Source organism: Pelecanus crispus, chromosome 6 (genome assembly GCF_030463565.1).
Source record: "Pelecanus crispus isolate bPelCri1 chromosome 6, bPelCri1.pri, whole genome shotgun sequence".
Classification (NCBI taxonomy): Eukaryota; Metazoa; Chordata; class Aves; order Pelecaniformes; family Pelecanidae; genus Pelecanus; species Pelecanus crispus.
This window is the reverse complement of record NC_134648.1, coordinates 1170180-1185918: the sequence shown is the minus strand read 5'-3', so window position 1 is coordinate 1185918 and position 15739 is coordinate 1170180. Positions and strand designations below refer to the sequence as shown.

Below are 15739 nucleotides of genomic sequence, written 5' to 3'. Positions count from 1 at the left end.
GCCTCCCCCCCGTTTTGTAACCGTACATGGCAGCCCTGGGGCCGCCTCGCACAAACGCCGCCACGAGCGGAGAGGCCCCGGCGTGCTGCAGCCCAGCGACCCGCTCGTGCCCGGAGGAGTCGAGGCACCCCCAAATTCCCCCTCCCTGCCGAACCGCTATGGGGCCGGTAAGCGTGTGGGGCTGAGATTATTGTGCTGCTGTTCTGCATCACCAAGCAAAACTGAAACACAAAGAGGAAAGTCACAGCACAAACTGCCAGGTCAGCCGTTCCAGAAAGCGTCAGTGCGGTGAGGTCCAACCCAGGCTGGAAACAGGACTTTTATTCCAGTCATTTGCCAGCCCCAGGTTTAGCCCAGCATTACGGGGCTGGATGCGGGAAACTCGGGATAGCAGTCTCAATACCTGCCGGCTCTGCCCAGCCTCCTAAGGCAACTCATCCCCGCTGCAGCCCATTCCCACGTACCCGGGGGGATCGTGCAGAGAGTGAGCTGGGGACAGTCTTTTGGGGGATTGTCCGCATGTGCTAAATCTGAGGCAGGTGAGAAATGTGCCCATATAGCCAGCGCTCGTGGACACTGCACTCAGTGCATGACAGCTGCACTGGTCTGACTGGTGTGAAGCTGGCGTAGCTCCAGTACAGGTGGAAGCTTGTGTAAAGAGATCCTTGGAAATAATGAGGAAGATGTTAGCTATATTGTCCTAGGATTTCTCAGCAAAGATTGGGGAAAAAATGCAGAGGGGTCTGTGCTCAGAGAAGCCACCCCTCACCATATCCTGGCCTGCTGCAAAACAGGCCAGGATGTGGCGAAGGATGGTGCTGGGGATTTATTTCAAAAGGTCGCTGTGAAAACTTATGCAACGAAAAATGCTCCCTCCAGGCTGAAAGTCAACTGCTCGTCCAGCCCCATTTGAAGAACCTAGTAGCCAGGGATCTAACAAGTCTCCGCAGCCTCAGACCTTGCGTTTATAGAGAGATTAAACCAGCAGAAACGTGGGAACTTTGCTTATGGAGGAGGCTGGCTGGGGAGCAAGGTGCAGATGGATGTTCAGCCTTTAAAGCAGCTGTAAAAGAAACTCACCATTTCAGAAAGAATACAAGAGAGCCAGCTGCTGCAGAAGAGCTGGAGCCCCTCCGTCCCTGGGGCAAACCTTGTGTAGCAGGAGAGACGGGAGAGGAGGAGCACTGATTGCCTTGGAAATGCCAAAGCCAGCTCATAATTGATGGGGAAACTGAGGCAAGGGGCTGCATGGGCGTGCTTATTGTTTCATCTGAGTCCGCATATTTCTCATGCAAGCTCGTGCAAAGAATGATTTGGTTTGGAGCCTTTACAATGCCTGACTGCGTCCCAGAAGACGAGAACCGGAAAGCCAGAGCATCCGCACAACCGGAGCACGGAGCCAGGGTGTGCGTAAGCGGCGGGGGGAGCAGTGTGCCTCTGCCTGTCCGCAGCCCAGCACAGCTTGACTTCAGCCCTGCCTCTGCCAAGCGAAGAGCAAGCCTGCGCCCAGGAAATGTGCCGGGACGGCCCGGCTGAGGGACTGCGCTGCAGCTCGCGAGACGCAGGACAAGACGCAGCTCCTGCGTGGCTGGCCAGTGCTGGAGACCTGCAACCCGGAGCCTGTCCCGTTTTGGGCACCAGCTCTTCAGCGCACGCCACAGATCGCGCTGTCACGGGGACACTGTACAACTCTGCATCCCTTTACACCCCTCGCTCCAAGCCAGGCTGCCTTTTTCCTTAGCCTGCTTCTATTTTTGCTTCTCAAAGGGCACTGTGGAGAACAGAGAGGACCAAAAAAATCTGATTCTCTTCTACCAGGAAAGCAGGTCTGAAGTGTGCAGTTAAGAAAACACCGGTAGCTTTGCTTTTGCACTGGCTCGGGAGCAGATTTTCACGTTTGCTCCGTGCTGCCCCACAGCTGCTGTTCGCCTGTTATGACACACCCAGGCCATGGGGAAGCAAAACATGTTTTTCTCCTCCTTCCTCCTCTCCGCCCCCAAAATTATGAAATATGACAATGACATTATCATCTCATAGTTTAACTCTTCCTGCACAGCAGGGGAAGAGATGTAAGGAGGGAACAAAAACCTAAAGTAGACAGAGAAGATTTGTTTATCCTGAGATTTATGCAAGGATTTCTCTATTTCTCAGCCACAGAATGGTCCAGGGCAGGGCGGGGGGCAGAGCCTGCTCCTAACCAGGATGCAGCCCTGGGATCCCAAATGCTTTCTGACTCTGGGTTTGTCTGACTTCCCACCGTACGTATACCCAGCTAACGTTAACATGCAAGGGCGACGATGCTGATGCCATTACCCAGCCATGTTAAGCATTGTTTTGTACTAACAGTTCTCCATACAAAAAGCTTTGACAGGCTTTGAGGTCTCTGGTCTCTTCATTGTCTTCTTATTTTAAAAATAAGTACCAACAGATGTGTTAAATTAACCTTTCGGTACCCACTTCTCCAGACACGTGTCAGCAGCAGAACTGGCGTTTCTTCTGCAGAAGGAGACTTTTGTAAGAGCTTAGAGCTGGTTTTCCAGTGCTCGGATCCCCCACTGGGCAGGATTTTTGAAACTTGTACGTGAGAGGATATTTTTTTCTAACTCTTTTGAAAAATCTGCCTACTAATTGTGCTGCCTGAAGGGAGCTAAAGACTTTTCAGCCACCCTTTCTGCCTATCTTCCCCTCCCATCTGCAGTGTAAAAGTGTTTCTCCGGCACAAGTTTGGTTCCTCTCCCGTGCAAGCACCGGAGTCAGACTCATCGCTAAGTCCCTGAAAGCAGCTTTTGTGTCTCTTGATTACAGTTATTTCTGATACACCATCCTGGGAAACTCTGTTAATAAAAGGACAATTTAAAAGCCCTGAAGCCCTATCAACTGTCCATTTAAAAGATGATTTGTAACCTGCTAATTAACCATTGTGCTCCACTGGTCCTGGGCTGCCAGCTTGCAGCTCTAATGTACTAATGATCCTGAAACACTGCCAGAGCATGGAGTGGCTTTTTAGAAAAAACGGTGCTAAACATGAGGCATTATCCCAGCCCTGCTTGCAGATTTAGGGGCAGCCAGGCAGAGGTGGGAAGAAAGGTCCCAGCTGTGGCACCTCCAAGCCAGCGGCAGCACTGGAGGCCGTGAATTTGCGTCAGTAGAGCGATGTGCTCAGGCTAATTCGTTCTGCAAGGAGACAAGATAGCCCTCTGTGCTAACAGAGAGTGAAAGACTCTTTCACTGGGTAGAAAAAAACAAGCTTCAAGATGGCAGGGTAATATAAGGCACTGTGGCTGTTTTGGAAAAGAAAATCATGAGAACAGCTTTTTTTTTTCTTGCATTTCCTCTTTGGCAGCTTCTGCCACAGCTGTGCGCTGCCAGCTGCGATGTGGTCTGGGACTGACAATGTGGTGCTAGCTAGAAGCACCAAGGGCAGCAAGAATGGGAGTCTTTTTTGTTTTCTTTTCTTTTTATTGAATTTCATCATGAATAAAAATAGAGAAAAATGTGGGATAACGAGGATGCCCATCAAATGTTTTAATAGGATAAATGTGGCAAGTGCAGAGAGGAGGAGGCAAATTTGACAGTGGCCAGGCTACGAGATGTTACCGAAGCGGGAGTGACGGATGTGATCCTCTCTCCTAGGCACCACAGGCCGCTGTGAGAGGGAGGAACAAATAACCCAGAATGAGCACGGAACCAGCTGGGGCATGAGGCGAAAATCCCCGAAGGATGGACTGTGCTGGGGCAATAAGGGAGGCTGAAAGCTAACGCTCGAATTGGGAGCCTCAGCCCAGGTCCGAACACACAGCTACGCAGACGACAACACTGACACCCCATCAGGCTCTCCCAGTAGCTGATCAATTTGGGGATGAAAATGAAGCTTCCCTTTTGGATTAACAACTAATTAAAGGATAGAAAACAAAAAGTGGCAAGAAAATGCCAGTTTCCATGGTAGAAGATTAGCAGGGGTGTGCCACTGGAACACGCGCTGCTCAACATGCTCATAAATGGTCTGGAAAAGGAGCTGAATAGAGAGATGACAGTTTGCTGATGATACTAAATCATCCAGGGCAGAGAATGTAATTTGCCAGGAAAAAGCTGCAAAAGATCTCTTGACGTTGAATGCCTGCATCATAAAATTACGGATGAAATTCAGTATCAATAATACAAAATAACTCACGTGGAGAAAAGTGCCCCTTCTTATATATACACACAGAGAGTAACGAAGCCTGAACTATGATTAACACTCAGGAATGAAATTTTTGGTGTTATTGTGACTAGTTCTCTGAAAATGTTAGCTCAATTATTTAGGAAAAAAGCAAAGAAAACGCAAAGTTGTTAGGAGAAGAATAAAGAACAAGCCAGAAACATTGTTAAGTCACTGAGTACACCCACAAGAGCCCGCAGCTTGAATCCCATGTACAGTTCTGGTCCTCTTGTATCAAAAGAATATAGTAAAAACAACAAAGGCACAAATGAGGGCAATGAGAGCGATCAAAAATATAGAACTACTTCCTCAGCAGACATGCCTAAATAGGGTCAGTCTCAAGCCTGCAGAAGAGATGGCTGAAGGGAGATGTGAAACGGGTCGATAAAATCGTTAGCACTTTGGGAGAGCGAACGGGGGGATGATCTATGCGCTGCTTTCCCGTGACGCAGAAACATCAGATGGAGTTACCAGATAACAAGTTTGAAGAAAAAGAAGGGATGCACGTTCAACACAGCACGTCACTTAACATTGCAGCTCCTGGCTGGAGACGTAGGGGATAAAGTTTAGATGGACTCAAGCCAACAAAGATTAGAATTCAGGCAAGAAAAAGCCTGTCAAGGAGAAAGATGCTGTTCTTGGCAGAGGAGGCCCCTAACTTGGGGGCTGGCGATGGAGGGGAGGGATGACTGCAGGCTTCCCTGGTCTTCTGCTCTTTCCCTGACGCTGAAGCACGATGCTGTTGCCAAATGGGCCTCGCCAGCACCGCTAGTCCAAGACTGCTGACTTTCTGTCCAGCCAGAAGACCAGGTGATCCAGCAAAAACAATCTTTCTGTTCAGTCTTAAGTAAGGCTGAGGGCACACAGTGCTCCTTGGTAGTGGTGTTTGATAGCTAGAGTTATATGCAGCCTCTGCGGCTTTGCTGTGCTCCCTGACGCTGCTGGCTGCTGCTGCAAACACTGTGTTAGTGCAAACGCTGCCGCACGGGCACTCCTGCTAGTGCACGGCCCTCACCGGGCAGGTCCCAGCTCTTCCGCGGTGCCGGGGTGGCTTTGGGTTGCAGATCCCACCAGGGCTGGCTCCCCTGTTTGCCAGCTGGTTCCCTGTTTACCAGCTGGTTCCCTGTTTACCAGTTTTCCTGCAGTGATGCAGCGCTGAGCCACTCAGCGTCGCTCACATGCTTATCGTCACCACAGCCGGGAAGGCAGAGGCACGCTGGAACCCTGTTTACGTGGGGGGAACGGAAGCCCAGGGCTGCCAGGGTTTGAGGATGCTGCGATCCCACCAGCGCTAGTGGGATTCGGCTTCCATTTCCAAAAGAAATTGCTGTATTCAACATCCCTGTGACACACACCGAGTTCCGCAGGCTAAAAATTATTTAATAGGGGTTTTATACATTTTGGTATTACTAACTCCAATCTGCTCCCTGCACTGCGGTCTTCCAGTGCCTCTTGGAGAAACACATCGCTCTGAGGCACAGCATGTGGGACAGACTTGCCTGGTTTCAATTTTTCAAGCACTATCTCTATCAGAAAAAAGAAGTACTTGTTTAAAATGCTAATCTGTAATGCTTAGGAACAGCTGAAGTGACAGGGTGGGCCAGACTCAACCAGCCCAAGCTGGCATGATGCGTGGGATGCCAACGTGACCTGTCACTTCAGGCCCCATCTGCTTCTGTCACTGATCCTGGGAAAAGGTTGACCAAGTGCCGATGGAAGAAAGTGGCTTGCAGAGGTGACCGTGAAATCCAACCATTTAACTCTCTTACAGCCGCATCCTTTTGTCACGTTGTAAGGTGCCTGCGTGCTGAGAGCTGGTTTTTGCCCTGGCTGTTGCAGCTGTTGTCTGCAGTTACACAATTAAGATGGCAATATGAAGATACCTTCATTAGCTAGGGATGGAACAGGGCCTGATCAGTCTAGGGAAATCACCAGAAACAAAGAAATCTCCTGAGCTCAGCTGGACTCTGAAACATCCAGCTGGTACCAAGTATTGCAAACTGGAGTTTCAAACACTTTTATATCTTTTTCTAAATTATAAGAGCAATACAAACAACAACAACAAATACTCCCATGAAAGCCCATTTTTAAAATAAGCTCCTTAGCAAGTGCTCCCGGCCCCTCCATTTCCCAGCCTTGGGAGATGTGCTCCCTGGCAAGCCTTGTGCTTGCTCCCTGCCTCCTGTGCAGGCTGGGAGAGCACGCAGTCCCTGAAAACACCCTGCCTTCCAGGGAGCTGCAAGCCCCCCTTCTGCTCTCTGTGAGCTTCCGAGAGGCTGGGGGAGGTATGCTTCTAAGCTCGGTAACAGAAAGCCGGGGACAATTTTTCTGTGCCAGCAAGAAGCATGATGCTGTTGCTAAATGGGCCTCGCCAGCACTGTTAGTCCAAGACTGCTGTTGAGCCAGGCTTTCTGTCCAGCCAGAAGACCAGGTGATCAAGCAAAACTAATCTTCCTTTTCAGTCTTAAGTAAGGCTGAGGGCATACAGCGCTCCTTGGTAGTGGTGTTTGATTGCTAGAGTTATATGCAGCCTCTGTGGCTTTGCTGTGCTCCTGACAGAGATCCTTCTCTTGTTCAGCCAAGGCGTGAAGGCACCAAATGGCTCTGCACGATCCTTCTCCCTGCGGACATCAGCACCAGCAGGCTCTCATCCAGCACCTCGCAGGCCGCCCTCGCAGCCCCTGCTAGAAGCATGCCTGAGCTTCAGTCCGACCCTCTGCCAACTGAGTGACTGGGTTTGGATTAAGGGGGGAAAAAAAAAAAGGGGGAGACTCTAAATGAACTTTGGTATCTGAGGAGGAGCAGCATAGAGTTGTTTGCATTCCTGGGGATTATCAGGATTACCTTCTAGCCCAAGCTGTGTGAAGGAGACCACTGTGGCTATGTACAATTGAGAAAAGGAGGGCTGACAGAGTTATGTGAGCTCCTTGCATTGCTATATGGAGGTAATTGCATTCATTAGGAATGAATTTAAATGAATGAGCTTAATGAATGACAGCACAGTGGGAGCTGAAAGTAGCAGGAGCAAGACCTGAGACACCAGCCTCGGCTGAATCACCAAAATCAAATCTGCCAGGCATTAGGGACTTCACACCCTCTTTGCCAGCCTACGATTCAAAGCATCAGCTCTTCAGTGGTTCATGTAAAAAGGTGTAGGCAGGTATGGCTGTAAGCTAGCACAGCTGCAGGCCTGCTCTTACAGACTCTGCTTTGGGGCCAATATGAGCAAGGCATCGCCAAAACCACATACACGGACCCTCAGCCTCAAATTTCACGTTCTGTAATAAAAGCATAGGCGATACTACCTTTTCCAGGGCTGTCCATACACTTAGGGCACAGGATCTGAAGCCAAAATCTAGGCACTCCTGCTGCTGCTCTCTCCTAGCACAGTCCCAGCCTTGATGACCTCAGAGATAAGTATTTAAACAAGCCCGGCAAGAGCAGAAGGGGAGAGACTTGCCCTGCACATCACAGAATTACATTCGACAGCCTCAAGGACAGCTACAGCACAGGCATGGTCAGGTCACTCTCATCCTACCATCACGTCCCGGTGTGTTTGTGATGCCTAGCCTGAATCGGGCGACAGCTGCCACGCGAACCCCTGGCGAATGGATAGTTACTAGCGGCTCAGTCAGGCAGCCTGTATGAGGTTTATGGCATTCAAAAAACTGCTTGGTAGCCATGAGAAAGGAGCACATGGGCTTTCAGAGCCTAAGGTAAGCTCTGGGGAGGAGGAGAAGCTGAACATTAACGTGGGCAGTTAGCAGATGGTTGGCTGCTGTCCCAGAGAGGGTGCTGCACAGGTCTCCCGGCGTTCCTGGGTGTGTTTGGCAGCTACCCTAAGTGTTGTTTTTCTTCATAGTCTTTGCTGACCCTGTTTGCTGTAGGCATTCTTACTTATCTGTGCAAACTCTCAAATAGGAAAATACCACGTGCCTCCATGTGTGTAAAGAGGAAGGTATTTGGGAAGAAGTATTTGAAATATGTTTCAAAGATTAACAAAGTTCAGCCAGCTCACCCAGCAGGCACAGCAGGACTTGGGTTCAGAAGCAGATATTGCCCAGCTCTGTTAACTTTTAAGTCATGCAGCGAGTCAAGAGAACAGCGCTCCTGTCTGTATGGCCCCAAAAAGAAGTTGGTAAGAGCCAGGAGGTGAGATTCATGCCCCATATCTGGCAGCACTTTCATCAACCCTCCCAAAACAGCATCTGATATTTCTTATGGACCCCGTATGTTTAAGAGCCTGCTAGCTGTAGCTAGGATCACAGAGAAGGGAAAGGACTGTAGCCTTTCCTCTTTCACAGTGGTGGAAGCCGGAGTTCTACAGTGATAGGCTCCACACTATTAATATATAATCTCTCCTGATGTCCTGTTGCTGGGCTAGCTCCTAATCTGTCTCCACGGCCCTTCTCATGCCAGCAGAACGAGTGGATGCCACTGACACGTTGCAGTCCAGTCATTCACAATGCACTCACTTTTTCCTTGTTATCCATGGTGATGGCAATCTGCATCCTTCTCCCCCGGCGGAAAGCCACCAAATGGTCTGTCTCTTCTTCGCTCAGATCTGGCACTCTGCCTGGGCCAGGGAAGCACTCGCTGCGTTTCTCACTGACGATCCGCTTGCCCTGGAAAGGAGAAGATGAGTTAATGACACCTCCATTAGCCCTGTGCAGTGCCCTTCCTAGGAGAGAGGCCATCCCTAAACTACGAAGGATTTTGGCCTGGCAGAACAGAAACATGAGCCATATACACAGTCTTCTTGGTTTATAAAGCTGCCACCCTACTTTAAGGGATACGTAATATTCCATAGGCATGTTTAACTGAGCACAACTTAGGTAGGGTGGGATTTACCCTGTTCAGATGCTTTGCAGCATGAACACCGATTGACGTTTTTATTTTAGACGGGCGAGCCATCTTGCATTTGTGTCTTTGTAACAAATGTGAAGTTGTCCTCTCACCAAACAACATGTCCCAATAAAACATGAGGCTACGCTGGAGCAGAAGCCTAGAGGGTGAAAGAGAAGGGAGATGGTGTTCTCTCCAACCTGGCCCACAAAGCAGCTTCTACTCTGAAGTGTATTAACACTTGATAATTTATCATCTTCATAGTCATTGTGGGTTCATATTTCTGGAATGATTTATTCAGCAGTGGAATAGTTTAGAAAACTGATATATAAAGTCCTTGAACAAGGGCAGTTTACCCTTTCAGATATTATTTCCAGCTGTCTGTATCAGTTCACGACTTTACTGCATGGATTTACATCTGGTTCTTATTTTGTTAATCATCTTTGTTGCTGGCTGAGCTCCTGCCAGTGCCCTCAGCCATCACTTCCACAAAATGAGCACATCTATTGTACAAAAACACATACTTTTTCTCATTTAAAAGTATCGTCTTTCATTTCCATCATGTGCCTTTTTATTTTTGCCTTACAAGGAAATGAGAGACTTAATAAGTCATCTCTATCTTTACCTCTGATCTTTTTCTTTTCTCTTCATCTGTATGATTCCTCTGCTCGACTTTACGAGGGATGACCAAACCTCAGAATCCTCCTTCTCTAAAGGATGGTATCTTTTCCTCTGGTTTTCTCCTTGGACTTCCACACATACTGGAGTCTTGATTTCAAAGGAGTTCAAAAACTCCAAGCAAAGTTCAGTGAAACCTGGGAACTCTTTGTTGCTACGAACTTGGTTTCAAAAACAAACAGCACACACTGACCTCTGATTTGTATGGAAGTCTTGCAAGCACCAGTGAATTTGCCATGACAAATGGTATCAACACGTCTTGCATTAGCCTCATCTCCACTTGGCCCTGCCAGAAGTGCAGATGTTACCATGGGGGGAGCCTTGCTGCAGACAGCCTCCGTCAGCAAGACCTTTTTTATCGCTTGTCCAGTCATCGAGCTTCCTAACACATGATAAATGTTTTAGGAGGTACTGGAGTATTTCCAGCATCAGACCGTCAGTCTCTTGTTTGTTCTGCTTTCACATCTGTGTAGTTTTGCTGTCTCGGCAGAGACAGTGCTTGAGTTAGTCTGATGCATGCGAGAGGAGGAGCGGGTCCCTGCACTGCCGTTGGTTCTGTCTGCCAGAGCTGTGTGGACACGGTGGGAACCTTTTTGTACATTCCCATGAGTATGTACAGCTCTGGTTTTAGGTTTCAGCTGTAGCTCCTAACAAGTTCTGCTGCCCTTAGCAGGACCCTTGCTATTTCTGCTTTTCTTGAAATAAGTGAAGCCACATGTTGCGTTCAAAGCAAGGATCTGCTGCCAATCTGTTCAATGCCATTCTAGTACTTTCCATGTTGCTCTCTATTTTTGTGTCAATGCAGCCTCCTACTTTTGACTGCTGCCGAGGACCAACATCTGTGAGCCATCCCTAGAGATGTCAAGATCTTTTTCCTGAGAGAGTAAAATCTGATAGTCAAGAGAATAGGCAATCATTTAACTATGGAGTACAACTGTCTTGGCATCTACCATAGCCAGACATTTAGGTGTACTTTTATCTGCAGCCAGGATATATGTCCTGGAAAAGTCTCCACACCTATAAACTCTGTGAGCTCTTTTAAAGGTTTTAGTCTATGTGTCTGTCTTGAGAAGCATATGATTTTATCAGAGATCGGACAGAGCCAGAAAGTTCAAACCAGAATCTCAACTGCTCTGAAATCCTAGCTTTACTTCCCCTCCATGAATAGGGCATGCTACACTGTCCCTAATTACACATCCCAGTGCAGTCACAACATTACAAGTGATTGCATTACTGCAGCTTAGCAAGTGACTGCCTGATTACTAAAGCCAGAACTGGTTGAAGATGTGAAGGTCAACGGCAGCTTTGGCAGCAGTGACCAGAAGACAGTGGATTTTAGGAGCCTGAGAGAAGGAAGGCAAGCAGCAGACTAGAGACCATGGGCTGCAGGAGAGCAGATGTTGAATTGTTCAGGGAACTGGCAGGCAGGATCCTGCAGGAAGCTGTCTTGAAGGGGAAAGGAGCTCAGGAGACCTGATTGATTTTCACGGACAAGGCACAAGAACATCACTAAGGACTTCCAGTTGTACAAGAAAATGAGCAGGTGTGGAAAGAGGTCAGCTTGGCTGAGCAGGGAGCTCCTGGTTGAACTTAAATGCAGAAAGGGAGTGTGTGGGAGGTGGAAAGGGACAGGCTCTCAAGGAAGATTACAGAAGCAGGACCTGGGCACGCAGGGATGGAGTTTGGAAAGCCAAAGCTCACCTAGAGTTGAAACAAGTGAGAGATGTGAAGGTCAGCAAGAAGGACTTCTGTAGATACATTAGCAGCAAAGAAAGTTGAAGGAAGCTGTTGGCCTGCTGCTGAATGGGGTGGGCAACTTAGTGACAGAGGGCATGGAAAAGACTGGTTACTCTATGCCTTCTTTGCCTTGGTGTTTTACTGGCAAGGTCTGCTCTACCTCCCAAGTCCCTAGCCTAGTGGCAGGGTCAGAGAAATGCTTCACTCCCTCAGCATCCTGGAAGATTCAGTATGGGCCATTTAAATAAATTAAGAAGGTGGGACTAGGTGGGCTGCATCCACGAGTGCTGAGGGTGTAGGCTGATATCGCTGTGAGGCTGCTTTTTACTGCTTAGCGTCTTCTTCAGTCATCTGGATAACAGGACAGACTACACCTTCATCAAGCTCATGGCTGACACCAAGCTGATACGCTGGAGGGTGGTACTGTCGTTCAGAGGGACCTTGACAAGGTGGAGGAGGGTCAACAAAACCAAATGACAAGTCCTGCACCTGGGACAAAAGAACCCCAAAGAATCCCATGCATCACTACAGGCAGGGGCCCAGCTGGCTGGGAGCAGCTCTGCGGAAGTACTTTGGGAGCTTGGTGGGCAACAGCTTGACCATAAGTGAACAGTGAGGAAGGCTAGTGGCTCGCTTGGTTCCGTTAGCACGAGGGTAGCCATCAGGCCAAGGGAAGTCATCATTTCCCTCTGCTTGGGCCGTATTTGAGGTATTGTGTCCGGTTTCCCTTCACTGCAAGATGAGAGAGGTATGGACAAATTGGAGTCTAGTGGAAGATCACCAAGATGGTTACAGGGCTGGAGCATAGGAAGCACAGGGTGAGGCTGGATTTGTTAAGTCCGGAGAGAGAAGAGGAGACAAAGAGGGGACCTTTGGCAGTATTCCTCCATCTGACAAGGTGTTATGAAGAGAACAGAGCCCGACTCCTCTTAGCAGTACACAGCAAAAGGGCAAGAGGCACCCGACACAACCTGCCACAAGGTGAAGTACCACTGGAATTAAGGCGAAAAAAGTTGCAATGGTGGTAGTCAAACACTTGAAAACAGGTGCCCAAAGAGGCTGTGAAATCTCTGTCACTGGAGATTTTCAGAACTTGAATGAACGCAGCCCTGAGCAACCTGAGATAACTCTGAAGTTAACTTTTTAGCAGGGGATCAGACTAGATGACCTCCAGAGGTCCCATCCCACCTCAGCTATTTTATGATTCTATTATTGTGCCCAAGTCTGTAGCCTGCTTCAACTGTGAAGTAAAACTTATTTCATTTTTTACATCTGTATATGTGTGCATATGCACACATGTACGCGTGCAGCTGTATGCAAGTAATGGATTTAATATGCAAGTATGAATTTAGTAATTTTGCCTGTTTTCTGCAGCTCTGGCTTTTATACAACTAGAACTAGGTAGTACAGAGCAGAATTCAGGATCGGTCAGCCACAAAGCTCACAAGCGCTTAGATCTTGGCTTTTAAGTGGCACCTGCTTCTGAACGATGGAATCACATCATGTCCAAAAGTAACATATTACCATTCCCAGAACTATTAGCCAATACAAACACAGGATGTTGTAAAGCAAAAAGAATACTTCAAATCATGTTTCTGTTCTATGATTCATATATTTTATTCCTAAATTTCACTGAAACTGGAGACTGGAATTAGAATGGTCAGCATAGGACTCCTGCTTGCAGTCGAAGAAACCAATGTGGTTTTTCTTTATGTCAGGGCAAACCAGCATTAATGGACGTGGGTGGAAGAAAAAATAACCTTGTGAATAGACTATCTTGGTCTTGTATTTCAGACCACAGAGCTGGGATGGATAATTTGAAGCTGCAAATCTCTCCTGCCATCCCCTCTGGGTTCATGGGGCTATGTCTGCGGCCACAAGAGTATCCTCTGGTCTCATTCATGTTGGCAGTTATGCTGAGATGATCTAGTAGCTCAGAAATACAGTATTAACATGGTCATTTTAGGAAGTTACTGTGTATGGGCACTAAGGCCACACCAGTGCTCTTGCCTTGTGATAAACAGAGGAAAATGCAGTTTTATTTAACTCTTCCATTAAAGACTACGCAAATGGGCACCTCTATACGGTAGCTTGCAAAGTTATGCTAACTGAATCATGTGTCTTCCAGATATATGAACAAACACTTCCCACTGCAACAAAAAGGTAGTGAAAACCAAAATCTTGTCAGCCGCTCTGAAAACCTGAGCCTTCCTATTTAAACTTTCTCCCACAGCTAGAAAGGATGAAGTGATAAGCATCATTGTGTGCGCTTCACAGTTCCCCTTTATAAGGAAAACTAAACACTTTCTTATGCCTGGAGACATGGAAGAAAAGTGCTTAGCAGTTTTCTGGGGCCCCCTACAGATCATGGGTCTGTGACTTAACCCCAGAAATGTCAGTGGAGTCACAACAGGGACAAATACAGCCTCCCTGTTTTGGAACTGGTGCATACAGCACTGCACCTCTCTTCTGTCTCTCTCCACTCTAGCCTCTCCTCTTCTAAAAACCTGTTCCTCCCTCATGTCTGTTGGGGAGGAGGGCTCTGTAAAGCAATCTGGGCAACTGCCCAAAGCAATCTGTAAAGCAATTTTCTATGCAAGAATCTCTTCCTTTTCCCCAGCATCTGCCTCCCTGGCAGCAACCCTCCAGCCGAGGAGGCTGCCTGCTGCCACCAAGGGACTCTGCAGCCCAAGGAAGGCACTGCTCTTTCCTTAACATGCACACAGTCCCCACAAAGGACCATGCGCTCCCAGCGCAAGAGCAAAGCTCGTGGGAATCACGGGAATGACGCAAGTTAGACCCTCCTGTACAGGGCCCAGTTCTGCATGACTGTAATACATTTGGGGAAGAGCTGAGATCTGCTGACATCCTCTGAAGGCAGCTGGACACGTTACACCTTGCAGAACAGGCTCTTAACTGCTTGCTGTCCTGTCTCCCTGCTCTATTTGTAGCATGATTCAGAGGCTGAAAATATGGTCTGGCTTTGCTTTGGAACCACTGAATCGCTCGAGCCTCGTAGATACATTGGTGCTGAAGCTGTACATCGCTTTGCTCTTCAATGGTTATTATTCCCAGGAAATAACTTTGCTCCAGGGATAATCCTGGGTTTCCTGGGACATTCAAGGCAATACATCTTCCCTCCTTTAAGCCCAGAGCAGGCACGTACAGTAGTCCTAGGTGGTACTGCTGAGGTTAGTTAATGAACTGGAGAGCTGGGCTTGCTCTGCCCTAAACAGAGCACCAATACGAGGTGTTTAGCATTCCAGTTAATATGGTTTTTTGATTAAAAAAGTTAAGCCCAGCAATGGCTTAGCAAGGTAATAGTGAGCTATTAACCCATAACTTGTACATCAAACGTTCATTCTAGCTTAAGTTAACAGCTGTTCCCTAGAGTTCTTCAGTGTTTAGGTGGTGACGGGCTGTCCTTTAGACAAATAACATGGTCACAAATAACTCTTGCCAAGGAGGTCCAGCACTGGGTGGGTGTGTTTGGAAGATGGCTTCATCGCTTGCTATGTGAGAAAGCCCTTCCTGAGGAGGGACACGGGCCCTGAGTGCAAGCGACAACAAAACCGCTACCTGAAAACCTGACAACCAATGCAGAGGACCTCGCACCCAAATTCCGTGAGCAGGACAGAAGCCTCGAAGTGCACTACTGGATTTACAGGGAAGCGGCAGCTTCCTCGGGCCATTAGATGTTAAAAGCCACAGTGGGACGGCTGGCGCGTTGGCAAAGCCGTTAAACCCTGCAGTTTATTGAGCAGATGGCAAGGAAGGCTCAGAGGCAGATACAGGAACTATCTATTTAGCGGAGCTGCGATAGCTAGACATATACAGGCTGGGGGATCACCAGCTTTCCCTCCCTCCCTCGCTCCCCATATTGCTTCTGGCGAAGATGCGACGCCTGAAGGCACATTCTGCTTAATGTGCCGACACGTGTCTTCTTTCGCTTGTCTATTATTTTAAGAATATCAGTGATTTCCTAGATTGCTTGTCCCACATTGGGAAATCCTGGGCCTCGGCGGGCTAGCTCCCAAAGCGCAGGGTGTCAGACGAGGACAGCGCCCATGCAGAGCCAACGGGAGCAGAGAGCGGGGCCCAAACAGCCGGCAGTGCCTGGCAGAGCCACCTCTTCCCCTCCACAGGGACTGTCCCGGCTCCCTCACTGCCTGCAGGAGATTCGAGACTCTGGTACTAGCTGTTCAGCTGCAGTCAGACAGAACTGCACTGCTTCCCTTGTAGCAATTCCCTGAGAAACCGTAAATTGAGAAGTGCCCATCT

At 48.4% G+C, this 15739-nt stretch overlaps 1 protein-coding gene across 1 annotated transcript in view; it reads right to left on the bottom strand.

Moving 5' to 3' along the window:
• Positions 1–15739, bottom strand: part of CCDC9B (coiled-coil domain containing 9B) — a 48118-nt gene that overhangs the window by 14575 nt on the left and 17804 nt on the right. The window contains exon 6 of the mRNA XM_075713186.1: positions 8674–8823. Coding sequence (XP_075569301.1) covers positions 8674–8823 — 150 coding nt within the window. The remainder of the gene's footprint in view (positions 1–8673; positions 8824–15739) is intronic.